General features: G+C 37.3%; 2 protein-coding genes across 3 annotated transcripts in view; one reads left to right on the top strand and one right to left on the bottom strand.

The window, feature by feature from the left end:
- The first annotated feature begins 1,060 nt into the window (after positions 1-1,060).
- Positions 1,061-2,819, top strand: LOC143383003 (glutathione reductase, mitochondrial). The gene has a single exon (XM_076837365.2). It carries the CDS (start codon positions 1,061-1,063, stop codon positions 2,492-2,494), a length of 1,434 nt encoding a protein of 477 aa, XP_076693480.2. The 3' UTR covers positions 2,495-2,819.
- Positions 2,820-6,146: 3,327 nt separating this feature from the next.
- The window catches only part of Slc71a2 (solute carrier family 71 member 2), a 63,870-nt gene continuing 45,131 nt past the window's right edge, over positions 6,147-24,885 (bottom strand). For both annotated transcript variants that reach the window (XM_076837362.2, XM_076837363.2), the window contains exons 5-12: positions 22,725-22,839; positions 19,372-19,590; positions 17,374-17,487; positions 13,773-13,844; positions 12,183-12,295; positions 10,675-10,772; positions 8,781-8,923; positions 6,147-8,077 (exon numbers count right to left, since the gene is read on the bottom strand). In XM_076837362.2, the coding sequence (XP_076693477.1) occupies positions 7,829-8,077; positions 8,781-8,923; positions 10,675-10,772; positions 12,183-12,295; positions 13,773-13,844; positions 17,374-17,487; positions 19,372-19,590; positions 22,725-22,839 (1,123 nt within the window). In that variant the 3' untranslated portion in view covers positions 6,147-7,828. The remainder of the gene's footprint in view (positions 8,078-8,780; positions 8,924-10,674; positions 10,773-12,182; positions 12,296-13,772; positions 13,845-17,373; positions 17,488-19,371; positions 19,591-22,724; positions 22,840-24,885) is intronic.

The following is a 24,885-nucleotide window of genomic DNA, read 5'->3' as shown; positions in this document are numbered from 1 at the left end:
ATATTTCAAGCAATGAAATTGAAGACACCATCAAAAGTCTACCGACAAAGAAAAGCACAGGATCAGAAAACTTGGAATGAAACCACCATTTGACAGTTATCCCACTCCTCCTCGGTATATACACAAAGAACTTGGAATTCTACAGTGACTCAGCCACATCAGTGTTTACAGCAGCTCAATTCACATTAGCAAAGCTATGGAACCAGCCCAGGTGCCTTTCAATAGATGAATGGATAAAGAAAATTTCGTGCATGCCTACAATCCCAGAAGCTCAGGACAGGAGGATTTTGAGTTTAAAGCCAACCTCAACAATGATGAGGCAATAAACAACTCAGTGAGACTCTGTCTCTAGATAAAATACAAAACAGGGCTGGGGATGAGGCTCAGTGGTCAAGCGTCCCTGATTCAATCCCCAGTACCAAAAAAGAAAATTTGGTATATATATACAATGGAATATTATTTATCCATAAAAAGAAATGACTTTATGCCTTTTGTAGGAAAATGGATGGATGTGGAAACTATTGTTAAACAAAATGAGCCAAAAAAAAAAAAAAAAACAATTTTTTTTTTTGTTGTTGTTGTTCTGAATGTTGTGATGTGTGGATGATAACACACAACAAGGAGGGGAAGGGAAGAATAGAAGTTCAGTAGATTAGACTAAGGGGAATGAAGGAAAGGGAGGGGGGACAGGAATAGGCAAGACATGATTCGGATTTAATCATTATGTTGAAGTCTTAAACACATGAATTGGACTTAACTTTCCTATGTATATCTATAATATGCCAGAGTGAATCTCCACATCATGTGTAACCACAAGACTAGGATCTAATTAGAATAAGGCATACTCCATGTTTGTATAAATATGTCATGTATAACTATAAAGAATAAGTAAAAAAATTTAAAAAATCAATTCCATTTGTGCAGGAATAAATTTAAGCTAGAAGGTGGAATATTTATCCACTAAGCACCACAAATCATTGCTGAAAAAAATAAAGGCATAAAGTGAAAAAAATCCCATGTTCATAGAAGGAAGTCTTAATACTGTTAAGATTGCATACGGATGGCGTGTAAGCAGGAGCCTCAGCTGCAGTGTCCGCCGCCCGCTGCGGTGGCCTGCTACGACTACCTGGTGATCGGGGGCGGCTCCGGCGGGCTGGCCAGCGCGCGCCGGGCAGCAGAACTCGGCGCCAGGGCCGCGGTGGTGGAGAGCCACAAACTGGGCGGCACTTGCGTGAATGTTGGATGTGTACCCAAAAAGGTAATGTGGAACACAGCTGTCCACTCTGAATTCATGCATGATCATGTTGATTATGGCTTTCAAAGCTGTGAGAGTAAATTCAATTGGAGTGTTATAAAAGAAAAGCGGGATGCCTATGTGAGCCGCCTGAACACCATCTATCGAAACAATCTAACCAAGTCCCATATAGAAATCATCCATGGCCATGCAGCATTCACGTGTGATCCCCAGCCCACAGTGGAGGTTAATGGGAAAAAATACACAGCTCCTCACATTCTGATTGCCACAGGTGGTGTCCCCTCATATCCTCATGAGAGCCAGATCCCTGGTGCCAGCCTAGGAATAACCAGTGATGGATTTTTTCAGTTGGAAGAATTGCCTCGCCGCAGTGTCATTGTGGGCGCAGGTTATATTGCTGTGGAAATAGCTGGGATCCTCTCAGCCCTGGGCTCTAAGACATCATTAATGATCCGGCATGATAAGGTACTTAGAAATTTTGATTCACTAATCAGTTCCAACTGCACTGAAGAGCTGGAGAACTCTGGCGTGGAGGTCTTGAAGTACTCACAGGTCAAGGAAGTTAAAAGGACTTCATCAGGCCTGGAAGTTTCCGTGATTTCTGAAGTTCCTGGAAGCAAGCCGACCTTGACCACTATTCCAGATGTTGACTGCCTGCTCTGGGCCATTGGACGGGACCCAAATTCCAGGGGCTTGAATTTAAACAATCTGGGAATTCAAACTGATGAGAAAGGTCATATTATAGTAGACGAATTCCAGAATACCAATGTCAAAGGTGTCTACGCTGTCGGGGACGTGTGTGGGAAAGCTCTTCTTACTCCAGTTGCAATAGCTGCTGGCCGGAAACTTGCCCATAGACTTTTTGAATGCAAAGAAGATTCCAAATTAGACTATGACAACATCCCCACTGTGGTCTTCAGTCATCCCCCTATTGGGACGGTTGGACTCACAGAAGATGAGGCTGTTAATAAATATGGAAAAGATAATGTGAAGATCTATTCAACCACGTTTACCCCAATGTATCACGCAGTGACCACAAGGAAAACTAAATGTGTGATGAAAATGGTTTGTGCCAACAAAGAGGAAAAGGTGGTTGGGATCCATATGCAGGGAATTGGTTGTGATGAAATGCTGCAGGGTTTTGCTGTTGCAGTGAAAATGGGAGCAACTAAGGCTGACTTTGACAACACGGTTGCCATTCATCCTACCTCTTCAGAAGAACTGGTCACACTCCGTTGAGAACTTAGAGACTTTTGTGGCTGGCAGTTGGGCCAGTGGACCTTCTGAGATGAACCAATCAATCACTTTTACTTCCTGTTCCAGTTTTATATATTTCTTTATTTTAATCAGGATCTTCTGATAGCGGAAATTTTTAGTAAAGAAAGTAACTTATTTATGTAATCAGAAATGTGTTAATCCAAGGTTGATTTTCATTTGATCCTATTTCACAATAATTAATGTTTTAAAGTTGTTTTATTAACAGCTCTGTGCTAATGTTTTTTCCAGCCTCATTCCAAGTATAAAACTATATGAAGTACAATGAAGTTAATGTGCTTGAATGAATATAGCTTCCTAATTTTATAAAGGAGGAGGATGGCAGCTCTTCACATTTAAGTAATGCAAGTGCACAGAATCTATATTTTTTTGAAGCCAGTACTGTGTTCTGCATATTGCAAAGCTGCTTCAAGGATGTGACTGTTCTCTAATCCCCTATTTTTTTTATTCTTTTAAGTGATTAAAAATGGGTTTAGTTCTTTTTTTGAGATGAAGTGCATCAAATTTGGGAAGGATTTGAAGAGACTGGTTAAATATGTGAGAGGCATTCTAGAAGTCATTCTTGTTTTCTGTAATAGGTGGATTCAGATACTTCAGAAATCCTTTCCTCTGCCAAGAATTCATAGCTCAGTAAATAATTTCAACATTTGTAAATGTTCCTGTCGTTTTATCATTTTCTGATAACTGTTCCAAACATTCGAAAATAACAGCATTTTCTTCTTATAAAATTTATTATGAACTTAATCGACACTGGTTTATTTTCTAAGAATATTTTACATTGAGGGCTGGGGCTGGGGCTCAGTGGCAGAGTGCTTGCCTAGCACGTATATGAGGCACTGGGTTCAATCCTTAGCACCACACAAAAATTTAAAAAGATAATAATAAAGAAAATGCTGTTCATCTACAACTACAAAACTTTTTTAATAAAAAAATTTTTACATTGAAAAAAAAAAAAAAAAAAGATTGCATACAACCTGAAGTAAGCCATCTACAGTTACAGTGCAATGCATATAAAAATCTTTTTTTAATTTGTCAAAAATGGAAAAGTCAAAAGTAAAGTCCATATGTAATCAAAAGGAATATGAAATAGGTAAAACAATGTTGACAAGAAAGAACACACTTCCTAATTTCAAAACTTAATATACAGCTATAGCAATCAAAATTGTATAGAACTGGCATTCTATAATATAAACCAATGGAATGGAATTAAAAGTCCAGTAACAAACTCATATTATCTACCATTTTCTGATTTTTGACAAGGGTACAAAGACAATTTGATAGGGAAAGAATGTTTTCTTCAAAAAGTAGTACAGAAATCACTGCATACCCACATGCCAAAATGTAAACTTTGACCCCTACCAGACACAAAAGTTAATTTGAGATGGGTTGAAGTCCTAAACATAAGAACTAAAACTACAAAACTATTAGAAGAAAACAGAAAGGTAAATATTCATGACTTTGGATTTGAAAAAGTATTCTTAGATGACTGAGAAAACACAAGCAACAAAAGAAAAAAAAAAACAAAAACCAAGCCTGACTGTCAAAATTTAAAACTTCTATCCATCAATGGCTATTACTCTATCATTCAGAATTTCCAAAGAACTTGCACAATTCATCAACAGAAAGACAAATATCTCAATTAAAAAATAGACAAAGGACTTCAACAAACTTCTCCAAAGAAACTATCAATGGCAAACATAGCACTTGAAAAGATGTTCAACATCATTAGGGAAATGCAAACTAAACTGTAATGAGATTCTACCTCAAACCCAATAGGATGGCTATAAAGAACAAAACAGAAGATAACAAGTACTAGAAAGGATGTGGAGAAACTGTAGCCATCCTATATTGCTGATAGGAATTAAGAAGTGTGCCATGGTTGTGGAAAACTGGTAATGTCTCAGAATTAGCACATAACCCAAAAATTCTACTCCCATCCAGAATGAACTGAAAACATATTCATATATGTTCACAGAGCACTATTCATAATAATCCCAGAGAGGAAAAACCCAAATGTCCATCAACTGATGCATAAACAAAAATTACACACATATAATGGAATATAATTCAACCTTAGAAATAAATTTTGATACGTGCTACAACATGGATGAACCTTAAAAAATGCTAAGTAAAAAGTCAAGACATAAAAGAGCACATATTGTATGATTCTTTTCATATGAAATGAACTCCAAATAGGCAAACCCATATATAGAGAAAGTAGATTACTGATTGCATGGGGATGGGAGAATTAAGAACAGCTGCTAATGGGTAAAGGATTTCTTTGTGGGGAGGGAGGGAAGTGTTTAATAATTAGTGCAAATGGTCACACAACATTGTGAATATACAGAAACCACTGAATTGTATACTTAAAAATAGATGAAAAGGTGATTTTGATAGTTTGAAAAACAGATGCTATGGGAGCATTTAAAAATTATGATAAAATATTGATGGGCATGGTGGCACACGCCTGCAATTCCAGTGGCTTCTGAGGCTGAGGCAGGAGAATTGTGAGTTCAAAGCCAGCCTCAGCAACAGCAATGCACTAAGCAACTCAGGGAGACCCTATCCCTAAATAAAATACAAAATAGGGCTGGGGATGTGGCTTAGTGGTTGAGAGCCCCTGAGTTCAATCCCTGATACACCCCCCTGAAAATTATGATAATAATTTTATACATAATATAAGTATTATGTAATTTAATATTTACCATTTTAACCATGTTTAAGGGTGCAATTTAGTGGTATTAAGTAAATTCACATTTTTAAAAAAAATTTATCTTTTAGTTGTAGTTGGACTCAATATCTTTATTTATTTTTATGTGCGCTAAGGATTGAACCCAGGGCCTCCCACGTGCTAGGTGCTAGGCAAGCTCAGCTGAGCCACAACCCCAGCTGCAAATTCACATTGTTATGCAAACTACCAACCCTCCCACCCCTGAATTTTCCTTATATTGCAAAATGAAACTCTGCACTCATAAAATAACTTCCCACTGTTCCCTCCACCAGCCAGACAAACCACCATTTTTTCTTTTTGTCTCTGAATGCGATACTTCTCTAGGTACCTCATGAGTGAAATCACACAAGATTTGTCCTCTTATGATTGTCTTATTTCACTTTAGTGTAATCTTTTCAATGTTAAACCATTTTTGTAGCATGTGTCAGAATTTCCATCTTTTTAAAAACATTTTTTTTTAGTTGTAGATGGAAACAATACCTTTATTTTATTTATTTTTATGTGGTGCTGAGGATCAAACCCAGTGCTTCACACATGGTAGGCAAGCGCTCTACCACTAAGCCACAGCCCCAGTCCCGAATTTCCATTGTATAGATACACATGTTGCTTATCCATTCATCAGTCTAAGGACACTTGGTTTTCTTCTACCTTTTAGGTATTGTGAATAATTCTGGTACATATATGAGTGTAGAAATATCTGTTGCTGCTTTTAAAAAGTTATGATCTGTTTTTATAGGAGATTTTTGAAGGAACTTCGTTTAAATTTTTTTTCTTGAAAATACAAATATCGTTTAATATAAAGGATTAAGAACTCAACTTAGTAGAAAACCACCCGAGAACCAAAAAGAGCAATGATACAATTTGTTTAAAAAAACACAAAAAGCATAAAAGTATCCATTGCAAATTTATTATGCATTAGGAAGCTTAAACCTAAAAACCAACAGCATAGTAAAAAGATATGTTATCTCTGTTCATTGAGAACAGGTTTCAAAATATATTTTCTTTTAAATGTATTCAGTCAGTACACAATCCTTTATAAAAGTTGTATATATTTTTTCTGTCAATACCTTCATTACATTTATAAATACAAGATTTACACAGCACCCCCATCAAAAAAAATTAAAACCCTTACAAATATCTACATATATTTCATACCTATAAAACTTCCAAAGGAGTGCTTTGTTAAAGGTAGGCCCTAGGTAATGGTCCATTACTGTGCAGCAAAATACATATAAATCTGTAAAGTTTTCTTTGTCCATAAAACATCGCAAAAAATTAGCAAGACACTTATTGTGAAACTGAGCTTCACTAAACCCTCATATTTTAAAAAGGAATTTGATGTGCGTTTTCCCATGAGTTTCAAAAATCAGATAAACAGACTGAGATAAAGATTAATTGAAAATAAATGCATACTATACAGCAGTTAAGGCAGGAGTGTGATGGAACAGAACTGAGAAGTAGGACATGGGAGACGTGGGAAGGAGCAAACAGTAATAATGTATTATGAGTCTGAAGTTGGACATAAATTCTACTGAGACTTGAGTTACTAACTCTCATCCTCTCTTAGGAATGTTCAAATTGTTTACAACTTTCTTAGAAGCACTCTCCAATTTCTTTTCTTTGTTGCCACAAGAATGCTTGTGTCTGCGGGGTGTGTGTGTGTGTGTGTGTGTGTGTGTGTGTTTGGTGGTCTTGCTAAGTTGCCCAGGCTGGCCTCGAACAAGTGCTCCTCCTGCCTCAGCCTCTTAGTAGCTGGGATCATAAGCACGTGCCACTGCACTGGGCTAGATGGACTTTTTTTCATCTTTAAAATCATCTTAGGCTTGATATATTTTCTTTTTTTCTTCTGTAAAATCACCTTGAATCTGATCAGACACTAGGTCCAGGAATCTGAGTTGGTAGTTCAACATATTTGAATTTGTAAGAAAGATTTTCTTCAAGCTGGTTAAGGTTACCATCAATCCATATTATTAATGTTCATTTTAGACAAGCACTGGGTGTAGAGGAAATAAAGGGAGAGCAAAATTAGGTTTTCATTTGACCTTTGGACAAAGGCAAAAGATCCCTGAAACTGAGTGACTATTAAGAATAGCCACTTATCAATACCTCTGGGCTAAGTGAGAATAATTCAAGAAGGAGGACGGAAGAAAAAAGAAGGGATTCTTTACTTGAAATCTTGCCCAAGATGGCAGTTCCACTCTAATCCTGCACCTTCTGTTCAAAAAGCCATGGAAAGATTATTCCAGTTATTAAAGGAAATCCATCTTTTCTATCAGAGATGACTTTTCAAAGTGCAGACGCCAGATGACCTTGAGAGTTGTACATTATCTGCAGGGAAGTATTTCAAATCTTACCTTCTTCTAATGTACAAATAAAAAAAGAATGAGAGAAAAGAAATGGAAGGAGGGACAGGAGGAAGGGCAGAGAGACAGAAGGAGTCACTTATCAACTTGGCCCGAAGGATGCCACTGGCATCGCCCCTCCAGCACCATGAAGTCTCCATGTGCTGTGGCTCCATCCATGGCTCTCAGAGGTGGTCATCTGCAGAATCCCATTTTCTGCTGAGTTTACAGCTCAGTGCTCTGATTCCCAGGCTCTTCAAAGGAGAGCTCCCAGATGCTACTATCTTGCAGCAGTGGCTCAATGTCCTCATCACTGCCTCGTTCTGGGGTATTGGTTAGGCTTCCGCTGATGCTGTTGCTATGTTTTTGAACTCCACTGGCTTTCCGGTATTCAGGGATGAATAAGGCAACCAGAAAAGACATAAGAACTATACATGCTCCAAATAAAAATGGTGGGCCTGGGATGACAGCTCCCTAATGGGTGTGGGAAACAAATGGAGACAGAGTTTGATTAGTTTCTTTAATCCAAAATTAGTCTTGAATGAACCAAAAAAAGAGATCCCATCACCAAAAAGTGAATCATTTTTCTCAAGCAGCAGATATATCACTAAATGTCAGGGCAAACTAATAGAGCTTGGTATTTGGATTATGACATGGGAACTAATCACTGCTTTTTTGTACAACTTTTGAATAGCTTAACCCAAACTGTAAGCCTGTAAGCAATAGACAGTTATCTGAAATCTCATCCTGTGACGTATATCCAATCATGCAGTTCTGTACGTAAACATTATTAATTACACTTTTGCACAAATCTATACTAAATCCATACTACTCTATTTTTTTGCTTTTCAAAAAATAATTAAAAAGGCACTCTAGCTCAATTTTTAGCTGGATTTTAAGGACATTTTATTTAGCCTGACGTTAGCCAGAGGAGTATCCCAAGTACAGTGATTGTGCAGGTAAAGGCAGAATCCGAACAAAGTTAAGACAAATCGTTTATGTAAGATATTAAATTTCTGAAATGATTCTGGGAAGCAATGAATACAGAAAATACTGTCAAATTCGACAGTAACATACAAGTAAGAATGCTCTTCAAATTTAAGATCACAAAATTTTGCTACCATCAGATATAACCATTGTTTAAAAAAAAATTAAAAAAAGCTGCACTTCAAATTACCTGTAGGGCATCACTGTTAGAATTCAATTCTGGGCCTAACTCAGTCAATTCTACGTGGAACATGTAGAATATAAAGCCATACAGTGCTGGCCCCAGGCCATTGCATAGTCCTCTTATTCCAGTTATGATCCCCTGGGCAACTCCTGTATCAGAATAAGAGAAGGGAGTCAGTCTTCTCAGAAAAGCATCTCAAGATGTGGAGGTTAACAGTACTCTCTTATATAAACCGATAAACTGATTCAACTGAACTGAGCAGAAAGTACAGAGTGCAGGAAAATGGATTAGAAAGATTTCACCATATTTTCATTCATTACACAAACATTTTCCTGATTTTATTAGGCCCATTTCTTGCTCTTTACTGAGGTCTATGAAAAGATGAAATGACAGCAATTTCAGTTTCTGAAATCCTTTTGGGGCTGAATACCCCACATCAACAAGACCTGCCCGTAAATGAGGAATAAAATACAAAACTAATGAACTGAGATCTTCCTGCTCTACTCATTTACTATTGAATTTACAATAAAAATCTGCTCTTTACCTCTGACAGTCCTGGCTATATGTGAGTAAAATATAGCCCTCTACACCCTCTACCACCAGGGAGACTAGCCCCCCTGGCTGCCATATGCATTCCAGATCCATCTCCACACAGACCTGAAGTGAAATTTTTTAGAAGTACCAATTTTTAGATATCTCTGCTTTCTAACATGGCAGGTGAAAAATTAGCTTGAACCATATGATATGGGTATTTCTGAAGTAAAAAATAGTCAAATATAATTCAGCCTAATACAATGTATTCCAATAGTTTTGTAACATCTGTATTGATAAGTATAAGCATAAACAAAAACTAACAAAATGCATGCCCTGTATAAAAGGAGTCCTCCACAGAAAGCCCATGACTTCACACACCGTACTTCCCTGAGGATGCACAGCCAGCTGACTTACTACTACAGCTAAGGTTGACACAGATTTTGTGGTCTTCCAGTGACACTATTTAAAAATGGTTATGAAGGGCTGGGGTTGTGGCTCAGTGGTACAGTGCTTGTCTAGCATGTGTGAGGCACTGGATTTGATTCTCAGCACTGCATATAAATAAATGAATAAAATAAAGGTCCATCAACATCTAAAAATATATTTAAAAAACTGGTTATGAAGAAGATGGCTAATTTCTGACATGAAAAAACAGGTGCAGTGAATAAACTTTCTTTTCCAATCCAGTTTTTGATATTTTTAATAGAGCTCTTAGGCATTTAAAAAATTTTTTTCCCTCTAAAATTTCCTATTTCTTGACCACAGTAAGGTAAGACATTAGGAGATGGAGAAGGAAATGGATTATTTCCTGAAAAGGGAAAACTGCCTGAAAAGGGAGCAGAGACACAAGAAAAATGAGTAACAGTCTGCCTTCTGCATAGTACTCGTTACTTACTTTACCTCTCATTCTGTATCCAATCACCAAGAACCACAGATTTATTTTTTTCTTTATCCTTCCAAAGAACAATTTCCTAAACTAAGCTCATGAACTCTGAACTATTCCAATTAATTTTAGTTATGAAGTAAAATATTTCATTGCTAACTAGCCATCATTATTTAATATACAATCGTTGAAATACGAACAGTCTGGTTAATTCTGACGGAAACAGACAAAAGGAGTAAAAACTGAAAAAGGAACATCACATTTTCCATTTTAACTCTTAGTAATCTGAACTGATGAGTCCAGGATTTCAAAGTATGAATTTAAGACCAAAGCAGGGAGGAAAACAACTTTCGTATCTGGTAAAGAAACAGGTATGCTCCTGGAACAGGGACCACGGGGCTGTCACCTCCAGATATCTATGTGGAGAGCTTCGGGTAGGGAGGTCTCAGCTGAAGGAGGAAACAGCAAGAGCCGCAACCTCACCTTGCTGATCTGAATCTGCATTCCAAGAGACGAGAGCGCTGACTGCCGGGAATGTGATGCTGGACATGGCTGCCACGGTCCCTGCAGCCCACATCATCCTGAAATGACAGCATAGGCTGAGTTCAGGCACCAGGGAGCTCCTGGCTCGAATGCAGTCAGTGGCAAAAGTACAAAGGTCTTTTGTTTCCTCTTGCCAGTTTTATTAATTTTTTTCCTCTTTAAAAATGGATTTCACACTGTTAATACCATCACTTCACAGTCTGGGTAGGGGAGAAATTCCAGGAAAGCTTCATTTCCCTATTCTACTTTTTAAAAAATCTTTGCTTCTCCCTGGTTTCCCTAATACTACCTGCAGATGTAAGCTCAATGTAAGCTCTTGTTTCTTTTAATATCATGCTTCCCCATGACATTCCACTTTTCTTTGCACTTCTTAAAGGTTCACCCTCACGCTGCCCTCAAGCTGTGCAGTCTTCTAATCCTCAACAGAGCAGTGTGCCACCAACTGAACAAACACAGCCTGATGCCCTCAGACCTTTGTCCTCTTCTTGGTCAAAGAGGCTTACATGCCAGTCAATATCAAGTCTGAGTGTGCACACAGCGAGGCCCTAACTGTACTTGTGACCTGCTGGACTAGACTTCCTTGGGGATAATGCTTACTGAAAAAGAAAAACTCTTCACGATAACAGTCTTTATAACACTGAGAGAGTTGGGACTAAATCAGCTACTGAACCAACGTTCACAGGACCAAAATAAAATTAGAATAAGAAAAACCAACCAAGTTAATCTTACCTAAAAAGTCACAAAGAACAAGTACTTCAAATGACATTCTGATCTCTTTCAGAACTAACCTCTGACCACTGAAGCATTTCCCATTTCTCCAAATCATGTCCTCCATTTAGTAAGGCACAGTGAGGGCCACTCTGGTGTCTAAAATGGAGACAGGAACTCCAGTATTTGGCACTCAGGCACGAAGGGAAATGTCATACAACAAAATGGAGCTCAGGAATCTTTTTGGTGCTTTTTATTTCATAGGGCTTTTTCTGGCCTTCTTTTTCAAGGGAATCTAATATACAGTAGTAATAATGTTAGGGTACACATGGCTTTGGAAGAGATGTCAGTGTTCGCCAAACTTAAAAGTGTTATATTATTACCAAAGCTCTCTCAGCTAATTATGGCAGTGAATCTTGTATTTTTGTTTTGACTGTGATGCCCCTAAAAATTGACAAATATGTTTAAGAACTTTACTGGAGGGCTGGGAGAAAAGAGACACATATTCAATTAAGGAATGATTCAATGAAAGCCTGTTGAGGTGAAGGTAATCTTTACAAATTACCATAAAATTATCTAGCTCCACCCTTGCCCAACTTAAAAGTCTAAATGTTTTGAAATGTTACATACAACAAACCAGTGAAATAACTCTTCCTTCTTCTCATTACACTCAACTAGCTGGAGCTCTTCTAAGACACATTTGTCTCTTAACTCAGGAGAATCTAAGGGTATAAGCTTACCAGGCCTGAGCTCCAAAACCATACCAGGCCAACTGGAGCATCTGGAAGCCCAAGCCAAGAAGGACAGTATTCTTATTCCCCAACGACCTCATCAAAATGCTAAGAAAGACCGTCTGCAAAGGAAAGGAGACAATCCTGAGAACACACAGAATTTGAACACAAGCTTTGTGAACCAAATGAAGTCCACTCACTGATTACCTGGGACCTCTAAGGAAGGGTACAATGCCTACCTGTGATCTCAGAGGCTGGGCAGTGCTATGCATCTCTTCAGGGGTGGAATTTCAGGGGCTCCAGGACTGATCTGGGCTTTCAGGCCTTGAGCCTCCTCCCCGAGTAGCCAGCTTGTCTACCTGGTGCTCTACTGGCACCATCCAAAAGGTCACCATAGCTCTTATCAGTTGCCATGATTGAGAGAAGGACACGCCTTAGTCTCTTTGGACAAATGCCAACCACTTAACTACAGGTGTAGAGCAACCCCTACTGAACATTTACAGAACATGTGGGATTCTGCTGGAAGTTAACAGTTTTATGAAGTTGGGACTGTTTTAAGTTTGATTTTAACAAATATGTCCTCAGTTATATAACTAGTTGGGATAGTCCAAAGGAGAGTAGGATAAAAGATAGCTGGGTTGATCAACAAGGGTCAATGTAAAAAACAAACCAAAATCATGATCAACTTGAAAAATTAACATAATTTATATTTGCTAATATAGAAAAACAGTTGTGCCTTGTCCATTTCAGTATTTGGCAGAAATAATCTCAGTCTTCTTAATTGTCCTGGAAAGTGAATTACAGAAGAGCACTCTGCTCAGTCTGGAGGCCACTTGAAGGCAACAGCCTCTGGGCAGTCTCTTAAGATATAGTGAATTCGGGACTGGGGTTGTGGCTCAGTGGTAGAGTGCTTGCCTAACATTGTAAGGCACTGGGTTTGATCCCAACACCACATAAACAAAAGCTAAATAAACAAAATAAAGGTATTGTGTCCATCTACAACTAAAAAAAAAAAAAAAAAAAAAAGATATAGTGAATGCACCTAAGCACAACAGTAGACCAAGGCAGAGAACGCATTCCCTGCCTCTTGTGATCCTGTATTTATAACAGATGGGAAAATGCTGAAAACTCCTTTAGTCACTGCATATATTCTAACTCACTGACTCTCATTTTTTTGTCCTAGGAATAGTAGAATTGGAAAAGTTATTGTTACTTATTTCTACTTACTTTTCACTATTAACACTGAAACATTTTTCTAGTTAATTTTGCAATATCTAAGCATTATATCATAGTTACTTACAATTTTCATTGTTTTAGAGGCAAATAAAAGAACTGACCCAGCAAGTTACAATTCTACTAAAATAGTATGAAGTTCCTTCTTAAGTCCTGAATTCAATACTCTTGTCAAAAAGGGAAAGTTTTGTGGGTCATGTCCCCATCAAATTTCTGGATTTGATGTTATACTCTAATTGTATAAGGTGTGTCACAGCAGGAGCACAGGGACTGAGGCAGCAATTCAGGGGCTCTCCCTATCCTTGTATGTGTGTTTCCTGTGAATACTTTTTTTTTTTTTTAAAGCATGGGTGAAATTATACTCACCTGAGCTACGATAGACAGAATTCCTACCATAGCAATGAATGCTGCAATTTTAACAGATCCAAAGCCTATGACCTAAGGAAATGAAAGAAAATATCTAAGTAACAAAGATAAGTTCTTTTAAAACAGGATAAAATAGTTGAGGAAAGTTCATAAAATCAATGGCAAATTAGAGCAGTGCTGAAACCTGAACCTACTTAACCAGTATTTTATATATAAATCTAAGAAATCATTATAAGCAGGCACATCTTAAATTGTAATTTGATAATATTTCTTACTATATAGCTACCTTGTTTCATATCTCCTCTCCACTTCCAACTTAAAAATTGACAAATCTAGCAATAATATGCAACAGAGAAATTATGAAAGAAAATGGCTTGACTTTTGATATTGCAAATACAAATCTGCTCACCAGTGGAGTCAGTGGTTATCAATTGTGGCTGCATATTAAAATCGTGTGGGGGGAAAAGGGGAGGAAGTGGAGAGCAATTAGATACTGGAGTCCACTGGAGACTGATGATATCAGACTCCAAAGTCTGGCCCAGAGACAAGTTGTTCTAAGAAGCTCCCATGGCACTTCTAATGAGTAAGCAGCAGAAGCGGGCTGGCAATGACTTCTAAGCACTCTGATCTTCACATTAGCTCTAAAATGCCTAAAATTCTTAAGCTTTAAACACTAAAATTTAAAAAGGACATAATTATTAAAATTCTATAAAATTCAGAACAAGTATTTTAAAATAATTTTATATATTCTTCTCATTTTATAAGTATCTTGCTCCCAATCTCACAACTATATAAAGGTATTGTGTCCATCTACAAAGTGCTAGGGCTAGAATTCCAAATCAGTGCTGTTGATAGTAACAGTATTCTATTACCATCTAATTACATTCAATTAAAAAAAATGGAACCTGAGAATTTAGCTTTATTTAGGGATTCTCAGCTTACATTTATAAATACAGAGTATTTTTAATAGCTTTATGGAGATAGTTTAAATAGCATAAAATTCACCTTTTATAAGTGTACAATTCAAAGATTTTAGTACATTCATAGAGTTGGGTAACAAATCACCAAGATTAATTTAAAAAGATTTCACCACTCCTGGAAAAATCACAGCACCCATCAAGAGATCCATTCCCCCAGACTACCTCTCCCCTAACCCGCTTCCTGTCTCTGGCATTTTATATAAATGGAATCATGTAACACTAGGGTGTTTGTGACTGCTTCTTTCACTTAATATGGTGCTTTCACGTTGTTGTAGGGCATATCAGTACTTCATTGCTTTTTATTGCTGAATGATATTCTATTATATGGATAGAACACATTTGCTAATTTGTTCAATTAGTTAATGGATATTTGCATTGTTTCTATTTTTTGATTACCGTGAATAATGATCTGTATACAAGTTCTGTGCTTTCATTGCTCATGGATATATACCTAGGAGTAGATCTGCTGGGTCCTGTGGTAACTCTACATTGAGCATTGTGACGAACTGCTAGATTCTTCCTCTTTTCAGCAGCTACACCATTCCATACTATTTTACGTTTCCACCATGATGTCTGAAGGTTCTGATTTTTCTACATCCTCTTCTTTTTTATTATAGCCATTCTAGTGTATGTGAAGTGAAACCTTGTTTTGATTTGCATTCCCTTGACAGCTAATAAAGTGCATCTTTTCATGTGTTAATGGGTCTTCTGTGTATCGTTCTTGGAGAAATAACCTATATTTTCAATTGGGTTGTCTTTTTATTAATGAAAGAATTCTATATATATTTTGGATACAAGATCCTTATCAAATGTAAGAAAATGGTTTGTGTTAATTACTCTTAAAAGCAAGCATAAACATAAAATAACATGGAATAATTCTGATTTGCTGTTATAATTGGTGATGGTTGTGGCGAAATGAACATAGTACAGGAAAAAGAGCTAGAAGATTAGAATTGTAGTTGTTTATTATCTATATGAAGAGATCTGATTCTTTTTTACTCTGTTCCTTGGGTTTTCCTATTTTACCTACATTTCTGTCTATATTAAGTGCACATTTAATTTAATTATAAATGAAAGCATAGTTTTCTATATTAAATACTATCTTGCCACTCTTCTCAGGAAAACCAGCAGATGAGATTTCATCAAACTTCACTTTGGGGGCTGGAGTTGTAGCTCAGCTTAAAAATGTTTGCCTAGCAAGCCCAATGCCCTGGGTTCAATGCCCAGCACCAAGGGAAATATTCATTTAAAAGTATCTACAAAAACTAGGAGAATTTATCTTAGAAGGAGGACAGTTCTACCTTTCCTATGAAATCAATAATAGGGCAGGACCAAATGAAAAGTAGGTCAGGTCTATGCAAGTCCAGAGACCAGAAGAACAGCTAGACAAGGAAGGGTAATGTTTGTTGTAATTATCTTAATCAGTCACCTATCTGGGTGAGGGTAAAATAGGTATATACTTCTAAAGAGAAAAATATCGGCAGAGAGAATAGATTCCATTTATTGCTTGTGAACCATCTTGAGGTCCAGAGCAGCAGCTGAGAAAGCAATGAGGCTGGGTCAGCAAGACGGCTATAATCAGACCCAGGTGAAAGCTCATGGATACTGTCATGAATTTAAAACATCATGCTATACGGATGTATCTAACTTCTTAATTCATAACTGCTGAAATTTGGAAGCAAGCAAGGTATCCTTCAGTAGGTGAATGAATAAACTATGGAACACCCAATTGCTGAAATGAACTATGAAAAGAATGAATAACAAGCCAAGAAAAGACATGAAGGATGCTTAAATGCATATTACTAAGTGAGAGAAGTCACTCTAAAAAGGCTATAAATGGTACATTCCAACCCTATGATATTCTAGCAAAGGCAAAACTATGGAGATAGTTAAAGAGATCAGGAGTTGTGGGTAAGGGGAAGGATGAATAGGCAGAGCATAAGGAACTTTAGGGCATGAAAATACTCTGACACTAAAATGCTGGAAACATGTCATTGTACTTTTGTATAAACCCACAGAATGTACAACACCAAGAAGTAAAGCCTGAGGTAAACTACAGACTCTGAGTGAGGCTAATGCGTTCATGTAGTTCATCAATTCTAACAAAAAGACCACTCTGGTGCCAGGATGTTGATAGTGGAAGAGGCTGTGTACCTAAAACTGCTCAATAAAAGACTTAAAAAATTACAGTAAATTCTATTTCTGCTAATCCTCCCTATATAATTCTCAAAAGGATTTTTTCCAAAGTAGATATCTTGCTAGATTTTATTTTATTATTGTTTTGATACAGGATCTTGCTATGTTGCCCAGGCTGGTCTCAAAGTTATGAGCTTAAGTGAGCCTCCTGCCTCAACTGAGTAGCTGGGATGACAGGCATGTGTCACTGCACCTGGCTTCTTTATTAAAAAAAATTTATATATGACAGCAGAATGCATTACAATTCATATTGCACCTGGCTTTTTGCCGCCTTTTAAGTCATCATTGAATTAACTCTCTGTCAGCACTAATAACTAGAAGCAAGTTCACATTTTCTTCTCTAGAGTTTTCCTAAATTATCCTTGGATAGATTCCAATCTTTGCTGTTCCTCACGTTCAGATGCCACTAGACATCCATTACTTACCTGCCTGAGATAGAGAAAAAAACTTGAATACTGTCCAGCTTCGGGAAGATACGAAAGAAACACGGTGATGCAGATTAAGAAGACAGTAGAATCTTTCCCAACTTTCTTCAATGACTGGGAATAAGCAGAAAGCAACATAAAAAGCTAATAGATATGATGTCACCAACATTTGGAATATGGGTTCACTAAGCTCATCTATTAAGATAGATAATGAAGTCCAATGCATTATAAAAGGAAGTCAGCCTTAATACGAAATCTATAACCAGCTCTCTGTGGAAGTTTTAAGTTCTTATTTTAGAAGTATGTATTTCCAGGATTGCAGCTTTTTAAAAAGCACTTGCTCACCTTTGTTAACACTGGTTCACACCCCTAACAGGTCCCAAATATCCTATAAACAGGCCCTGAAAATGTATTTCTATAGATTCACGGAAGAAAATCACTTTTCTCTCTTGATTTATTTTTATTTTTAATAATTACTTTTTTAGGTGTAGATGGACACAACACAATGCCTTTATTTTTATGTGGTGCTGAGGATCGAACCTGGGTCCCGCCCGTGCTAGGTGAGCGCTCTACCGCTGAGCCACAATCCCAGCCCCTTCTCTCTTGATTTATAATATAACTTAAGATCATATCCACTATAGGGTTTTCATTACACCTAAGTTCATTCTAGCCTTCAAAATATTGATTTCAATTTACCTGTAAACCTATTAGACAAAAAAACATATGCTTCAGACCAGTAAGAGCCTTTTGAACATACAACTTTGTTGAAAAATCCTTTTTATTTACACAGTAACTGAACAGAACCAAAAGGTGTACTGTTACAGAAGGAATGGAAAGTGCTGCTGCACAGCTAGGTCACCATCCTGTAACTTTTATATAATTAAGAGTAAAAATAGCCAATGAGGGCTGGGGTTGTGGCCCAGTGGTACAGCGCTTGCCTAGCACACGTGAGGAAGTGGGTTTGATCCTCAGCACCACATAAAGATAAATAAATAAAGTAACGTGTCCATCTACAACTAAAATATATGTATATATTTAAAACAATTAAAGAAAAAAAAAAAAAAACAGCCAATGTCTGTTGAGACCTTGCTTCACAACAGACACTAGTTCACTGATACATGTGAACTGTACAGTTCTCAACTCCCCTGAAAAGTAAGCCACAGTAGTTCCACTTTACAGAGAAGCCTCTGTGACAAACTTGATCGCCATATGACAATGGTGGGAAGCCTAACTGACGGGCTTCCTGGTCACTCCTATTTCCTCCCCCAAACTCCTTCTTTGTTTTCTGAAATTCTGGCCCCAAAAGAACAGACAAGGTCAACCAGGTTATGCTCTGAGTGGGCATTTTAGAAAAAAACTTTGATGAAATACATTTCAATTTTATTTGTATTTTCCCTAAAAGGTAAACTTGGGGGACAAAAAAGCAAAAATCAAGTCTCTGGTTCTTTTTCCCCCCACATGTATTTCTTTCAAGAATAATTTCAAACTAGAAAGGGATTGGGGAAGAGATAAGATACTTTTCTCAGCATTTTTTTTTTTATTGTTAGTGAAGTATATCCTTTACCACCTTCCAATTCACAAAAAATTAATAGCAAAATCTAGGTTCACAGCCTCTGGTCATAGTGTATGTATATTAACAATTTAGAAAATAACTATTTTAGTCAGATCAAATGCATCATCATCCTTTTTGAATTAAAGTGAACTCACCTCAGACGACCACCTTCACTTAATTTACTTTAAAAAAAAGAATGAAAACAACTATGCAAAAAGAAACTTCTTTCATAAACTGTCATCAGAGATTAACTGGATTTTTACCTTTCTTCTCTTTTGTATGACATGCTTGGCTTAGGTACCAATTCTACATATTTTGTAATTTAAGATTTTCTATTTTTACTAGAGAAAGCAATAGATCTATCTGCTGGGATCCTCGAGGCTGCATGCATATTATTTTATTTGCTTGCCGTAGACAGATATTACAAAGTGAATATTTTAATTTACCGCAAAAGGGTCTGCTTGTTTCCAAGAAATCTGAGCTCCCCAGGAAACCGGTCTCATTTTCTCTGGCAAAGATTCTGGAACAGCCACCAAGATGAAACAGATGTCCAGAAGAGCCACCACTGTGGCCACTAGCACAACGAGGCTGTCTCCATAACTTGCAGAAAGGTATGCTCCAATGGCAGGGCTACTGACCAGACTAGCTGCAAAAGTGGCTGAGACCTGTGGGAAAGTGCACTGTCACTTAGGGTGGCACAGGTGAACACCTGTAGAGAAAACATGTTCCTACCCAGAGTCCTGCCTGCTGCAGGAGCACATCTGTGAAAAAGCACTCTCTCACCCAGGGTCCCCCAGGTGCACCCCTGCACCAATCCTTTCTCCTGGCTTTAAACAAGAAAAAAGAATCTGTTGCATACAGATTTGAAGAATGAAAAAGAATTAAAGTAATTCTGTTTAATAATTTATTCACATTTATTTACTTGTGAATAAATTAGTTTGTTAACTAACTGGAGATATCCTGGAGAGCTATGGGGAGTAAAAAATATCAGAAATTAAAATTGTAAAAACTTACCCCACAAATAAAACATTCACTCTGGTCTTTAACTGGAGAATGGAGATGCATGGAGAAGGGTATAAAAATAATCCCTGTAGAGCTGATGATAAAACCTACAAATTTCTCAGGGAGTGTGCCTGATTCATCTTTCAAAAACCTGGCACTATTTCACCATTTGGTGACCATTTTATAAGCACCCAGAGTGAAGAAAAACCCTGATATTCTTAGGAGAAAAAACTATAACAAAAAAAGAATGCAAAATGTGTTGAGAAGTTTTCTTTCGGATTAGAAGTGAACTGTGGATTTCATAACCCTATCAACTGTCCAATACAGACCACAGAGCTAGTCAATGGCATGTACAATCTGAAGCCACAATGAGTCTCTTCCCACTGTGCTCTTATACTCCCATACTTTAGAACGCACTGTGAACACTCAGGAGCTTATTGGGCAGACTCCAAATTATAACCAAATTGAGTAGCAAAAACATATCTGTAAGGTATTTATTAGAATTATGATTCCTGGTAAGCCAATGATGTTCTTCTATCATCTTTCATCCCCCAGATTAATTTAAAATTCAACATATCTGAAATTCTATCATAGCCAAAACACTATAGAAGCCAAAAGTCAAAGCAAAGCATTTCTGGAGACAGAAAGAAAAACAAAGGGAAAAAAAAGAAGGCAGGGAGAGGGGGTGGTGATGTTAATTCCAATTTGGGAATCAAGAATTCCTTTCTTCAGTGTTTAGTAAGTACCTACTATATATCAATTGAAAAACATAACAAAGCTCCTGCTCTTTCCACTTAATTTGAGAAGATTAGGACTACCACTGTAAATTGCAGTGGTATGTGAACAATGAGGAAAGCAATGCTTAACTCTCTTCAGGTTCTGTGGGAGCACTGGGGTAGAATCCTCAGGGTTAAGGGAGCATCACTGCAGTGTCCTGAGGTGCAGAGAGAGCAAATCTATGATGTCACAAAACTAATGACCACCTTTTGCAATGTTTTGCCTTTTTTAAAATTTAAAGAAGCCTCCTTGTTTAGTTTTTTTATTGATGTTTGAAATCTAAAAGCCTCTTCACATAACATTCAACAGGACTCTGGTGAATAAATCTAAAGAATGACTTCATCACAACAAACTCCCAGTGAGCATTAATTTACTCATTAACAGGACTATTCACTGCTGTGGCCTGGAAAAAAATTATCCTTTCTTGGTTTACTAGAGAAAGTTTAGTAATGAAGGTACATATACATTATATATTGTCCTTCAGTGGATTTCAAAATGCTTTTTAGAACTGAACTCACATATCCTGAAAGTAAATTGCAATAAATTCACCTATCTCTGTAAGACAGGTAGGCTGCAAGGAGCAAATGTCAAGGTAATCACTGGTCAAGGGATAAATCCAGGGATAAATCCAGCAGTCTACTTGCTGAATCATGGGAGCTGGCTGGGATACTTCAGCAGGGCCCCAACTCAGCTAGGATGTGTACCCACTGGTTTCTCTCAGTGCCCCATGAGTAGGCACTAATCTAAACTGCCATCTTAGGTGATGCCACCTTATAATGATGAGCTAAGCTAAGAAGGTAAGTCAGAGTCATTTCTGGTGACTATTTCAGAACTCACTCTCTCAAAAATCTTGAGAATTGCTGCTCAGCCCCATAGCTTTGTGAATAGTTTTCCTGATGAAAGCAAAGGACAGAAATCTCATAAAATCGCAGGGAAATGAGTGTCTCTGCAAGCATTTCCCATGGTGCAGAAAAAAGCTATGTTACTGTGATGAACAAGCTCTTGGCACTCTGTACCATTCTGAGGGCCAACCCTACATGCCACCTTGAATATCCTGCCTTGTTTGAGGCCACCCTGTCAGCTTTCTCCTCTGTCCTCACAACACTCTGTAGATGCCCTTGTTTCAGGATAGGGCATGACAGACAAGCATGGGAAGAATTCAAGTAGGAAGGAGAGCGAGCAGATGGCAGTTGCGGGGAGGAGGGGCTGAATGAAAGAAAAGTTTTTGAACTACTGATATCTAAAGCTGACAAAGTAAAAATTGCTTTGTCTTATGGAAGGGTGGACATTTGTCTACATGCCCATCCCTGATTTGTGAACTTATGCACTTAGTCAACAGTGAAGGTATACTTAAGTCTATTCCAGGAAGTGGGATTTAAAGAAAAGAGTAATTACCTGGGTTTCTGACATTCATTCTTCTCTAACCTATTATTCTCCACAATCCAGCCAGATCATCATTATTCTTATTATTGTTTTGAACATTTTCATTTAGAGGAATTTGGAAGAAGGGTACTATGCACACTCACATGTATGTACCAACAGGTTCAGGCACGGAAAACGGGCCCGCACATGTTCATGTGGTTCATCCACATGTGCTTATGCTCTTTTCCCCTGAACTACTTGAAAGTAATTTGCAGAGTTGTGACACTGACCCAAAATGCTTCAGCGGTCATCTTCTAATAGGTCTTTCTTCTCCTACATAACCACAATACCATTATCATGTCTGAGAATATCAGAAAGATGGTCTAATAAACCAAATTATCAAAGTCCCCTATAACTTTTGTTATTTTTCAACAACTATTTGCTGCCTGAATGAATAGTTATTTTTCTACAGTACTATAAATCAAATGAGTGCCCAAGACACTGAACCAGCTACAGAGTAACGATAGATTAACTCGCTCAGGCTCATACACCTCTGTAATTCCACTTCTCAGTTGTATTTTAAATCTTACTTCCCAGTGAATCTCTAATAGAATGTTAAATATCACTCCAATTTAAAAAAATTAAGTCACTATCTTACCCATCCATAAGCAGTACTTCGCTCGTGCTCCTGAGTGACATCAGCTACATAGGCAAATATCACAGAGAACGTGACTGAGAAGACTCCAGACACAGAAATCATTGCAAAATACCACCTATAAAAAGATTATTTTTATTACCCAGAAGAGGCATTTATGTATAGCTTTATACCAGCACCAAAGACATCATGTAAAGATTACAAACCAAGAAGTAAATACACATGTATAGGTAATGTATATTTAAAGGCAGAAAAATTAAGATGAGGAGGAAGACACTGTTATTGCTCAAAGGGATACATTTGGTCTAAAAAAAAGAAAAAACAAGAGAAAAAAAGAATAAAGGTACTGAGTAAAAGTTAACAGTTTTAGGTATATAGTTTCAAAGGTAGTCAACAGAATAAAAATCTTTCAAATTTTCTTGCTTTAATTAAGAAAAGGACATATATGACAAATGATTTTTAAAAATCTACATAAGGGGCTGGGGATGTGGCTCAAGCGGTAGCGCACTGGCCTGGCATGCGTGCGGCCCGGGTTCGATCCTCAGCACCACATACAAAACAAAGATGTTGTGTCTGCCAAAAACTAGAAAATAAATATTAAAAAAAATCTACATAAAAGGAAAAAGCATAACAAAAATATCAATGCAATTAAGACCAAAAATGTCTATTATATGCACAGATGCAAACCTAATTAAGCCGGGCACAGTGGCACCCACCTGCAATCCCAGCAGCTTGAGAGTCTGAGACAGGAGAATTAAGAGTTCAAAGCCAGCCTCAGCAAAAGTGAGGAGCTAAGCAACTCAGGGAGATCCTGTCTGTAAATAAAATACAACATAGGGCTGGGGAAGTGGCTCAATGGTCGAGTCCCCTGTACTCCAAAAAGCAAACAATCAAAACAAAACAAGACAAAACAAAACAAAACAAAACCCTAGTTAAAACATTAGCAAACAGAATCTTGGAAAAAAGTAGAGTTCATTTCAGGCAACAGGAATATTTCAATATTAGGAAACAGAGTAATATAATTAATCCTATTATAACTCATAAGGAGAAAAAGCAAATAATCTCCATTCTTGCTAAAAATCCATTTGATAAACTTTCATATCCAACCTTGATTTAACAAAAGAAAATCGCTGGATAAAATAGGAATGAGTAATTTTCAACACAAAAGCTAGCCTCTGATCTAAGGGTGAAACACTGCAACATTCCCCTCACACCTCTGAGGAACAGCCCACAATCATCACTTCAACCTTATTCATTAGTCAGCAAAATCAGGGAGCAGTATAATGACGGAGAGGAAAAAGATAAAAAATTATTTACAGTTGACATTAATATACTTAGAAAGTCAAGCAATTATAAGAAAAAAGCCCATTCTGGAATAAAACAGAAAGGGCAAGATTTACAGGAATAAAACTTACCAACAAATGTATAGATTTAAAGAATTTTAAGCTAGCAAAAGACAAAACAAACAAACAAAACCAAACAAACAAACAAAGCCCAAACTAATTGGCAAAGCACAATATGTTCTTGGACATGAAGATTCAGTATCAGTAGTAGATTATAAAATTTTATCACTTGGTAAAAAATAAAATGATTATTGGAACCCAACAAATTTACTTGTTTTTATTTCTTTGGTGCTAGAGATTGAACTCAGGGTGCTCTACCGCTGAGCTACATCCTCAGCCCTTTTTTTATATTTTAACTTTTAGTCAGGATCTTGCTAAGTTGCTAGGATTACAGGTGTGCATCACCACTCCTGGCCCATTTGTTACTAGAATGTAACAAATGTTGACATGAAATGCCTGTCAAAAATCAAATAAAAGTATTTTTACACAAGGCAACAAACAAACCCTATGAATCTATTAACTGCATTAAAAACCAAAACAAGTCTGAGGATGTAGCTCAGTGGTGGAGTGTTCATCCCCAAATTCTCTGATTCTCAGCACCATATCAAAATACCAACAAACAAAACACTCCATCGAAAGAAATTTTCCAGATTTAAGTGTTGTATTTCCATAGAAAGGGCATCTCAGCAGCATGAATAGTGCCCAAAATACCACGCTCAGGCCTCCAGAGGATGTATAAATTCCCACCCCCTCTATGGTAAATAAAGAGAGTTTGGCTACCTGCTAGATTTATTGCACTTAAGGGGAAAAACTGAACTCAA

Source organism: Callospermophilus lateralis, chromosome 17 (assembly GCF_048772815.1).
Source record: "Callospermophilus lateralis isolate mCalLat2 chromosome 17, mCalLat2.hap1, whole genome shotgun sequence".
NCBI lineage: Eukaryota > Metazoa > Chordata > Mammalia > Rodentia > Sciuridae > Callospermophilus > Callospermophilus lateralis.
Note: the sequence above shows the minus strand (reverse complement) of the source record. Positions and strands in the feature narration are given on the sequence as shown.

Coding starts and splice junctions, on each gene's coding strand:
- LOC143383003 (XM_076837365.2), top strand. CDS start 1,061: ATGGCGTGTAAGCAGGAGCCTCAGCTGCAGTGTCCGCCGCCCGCTGCG.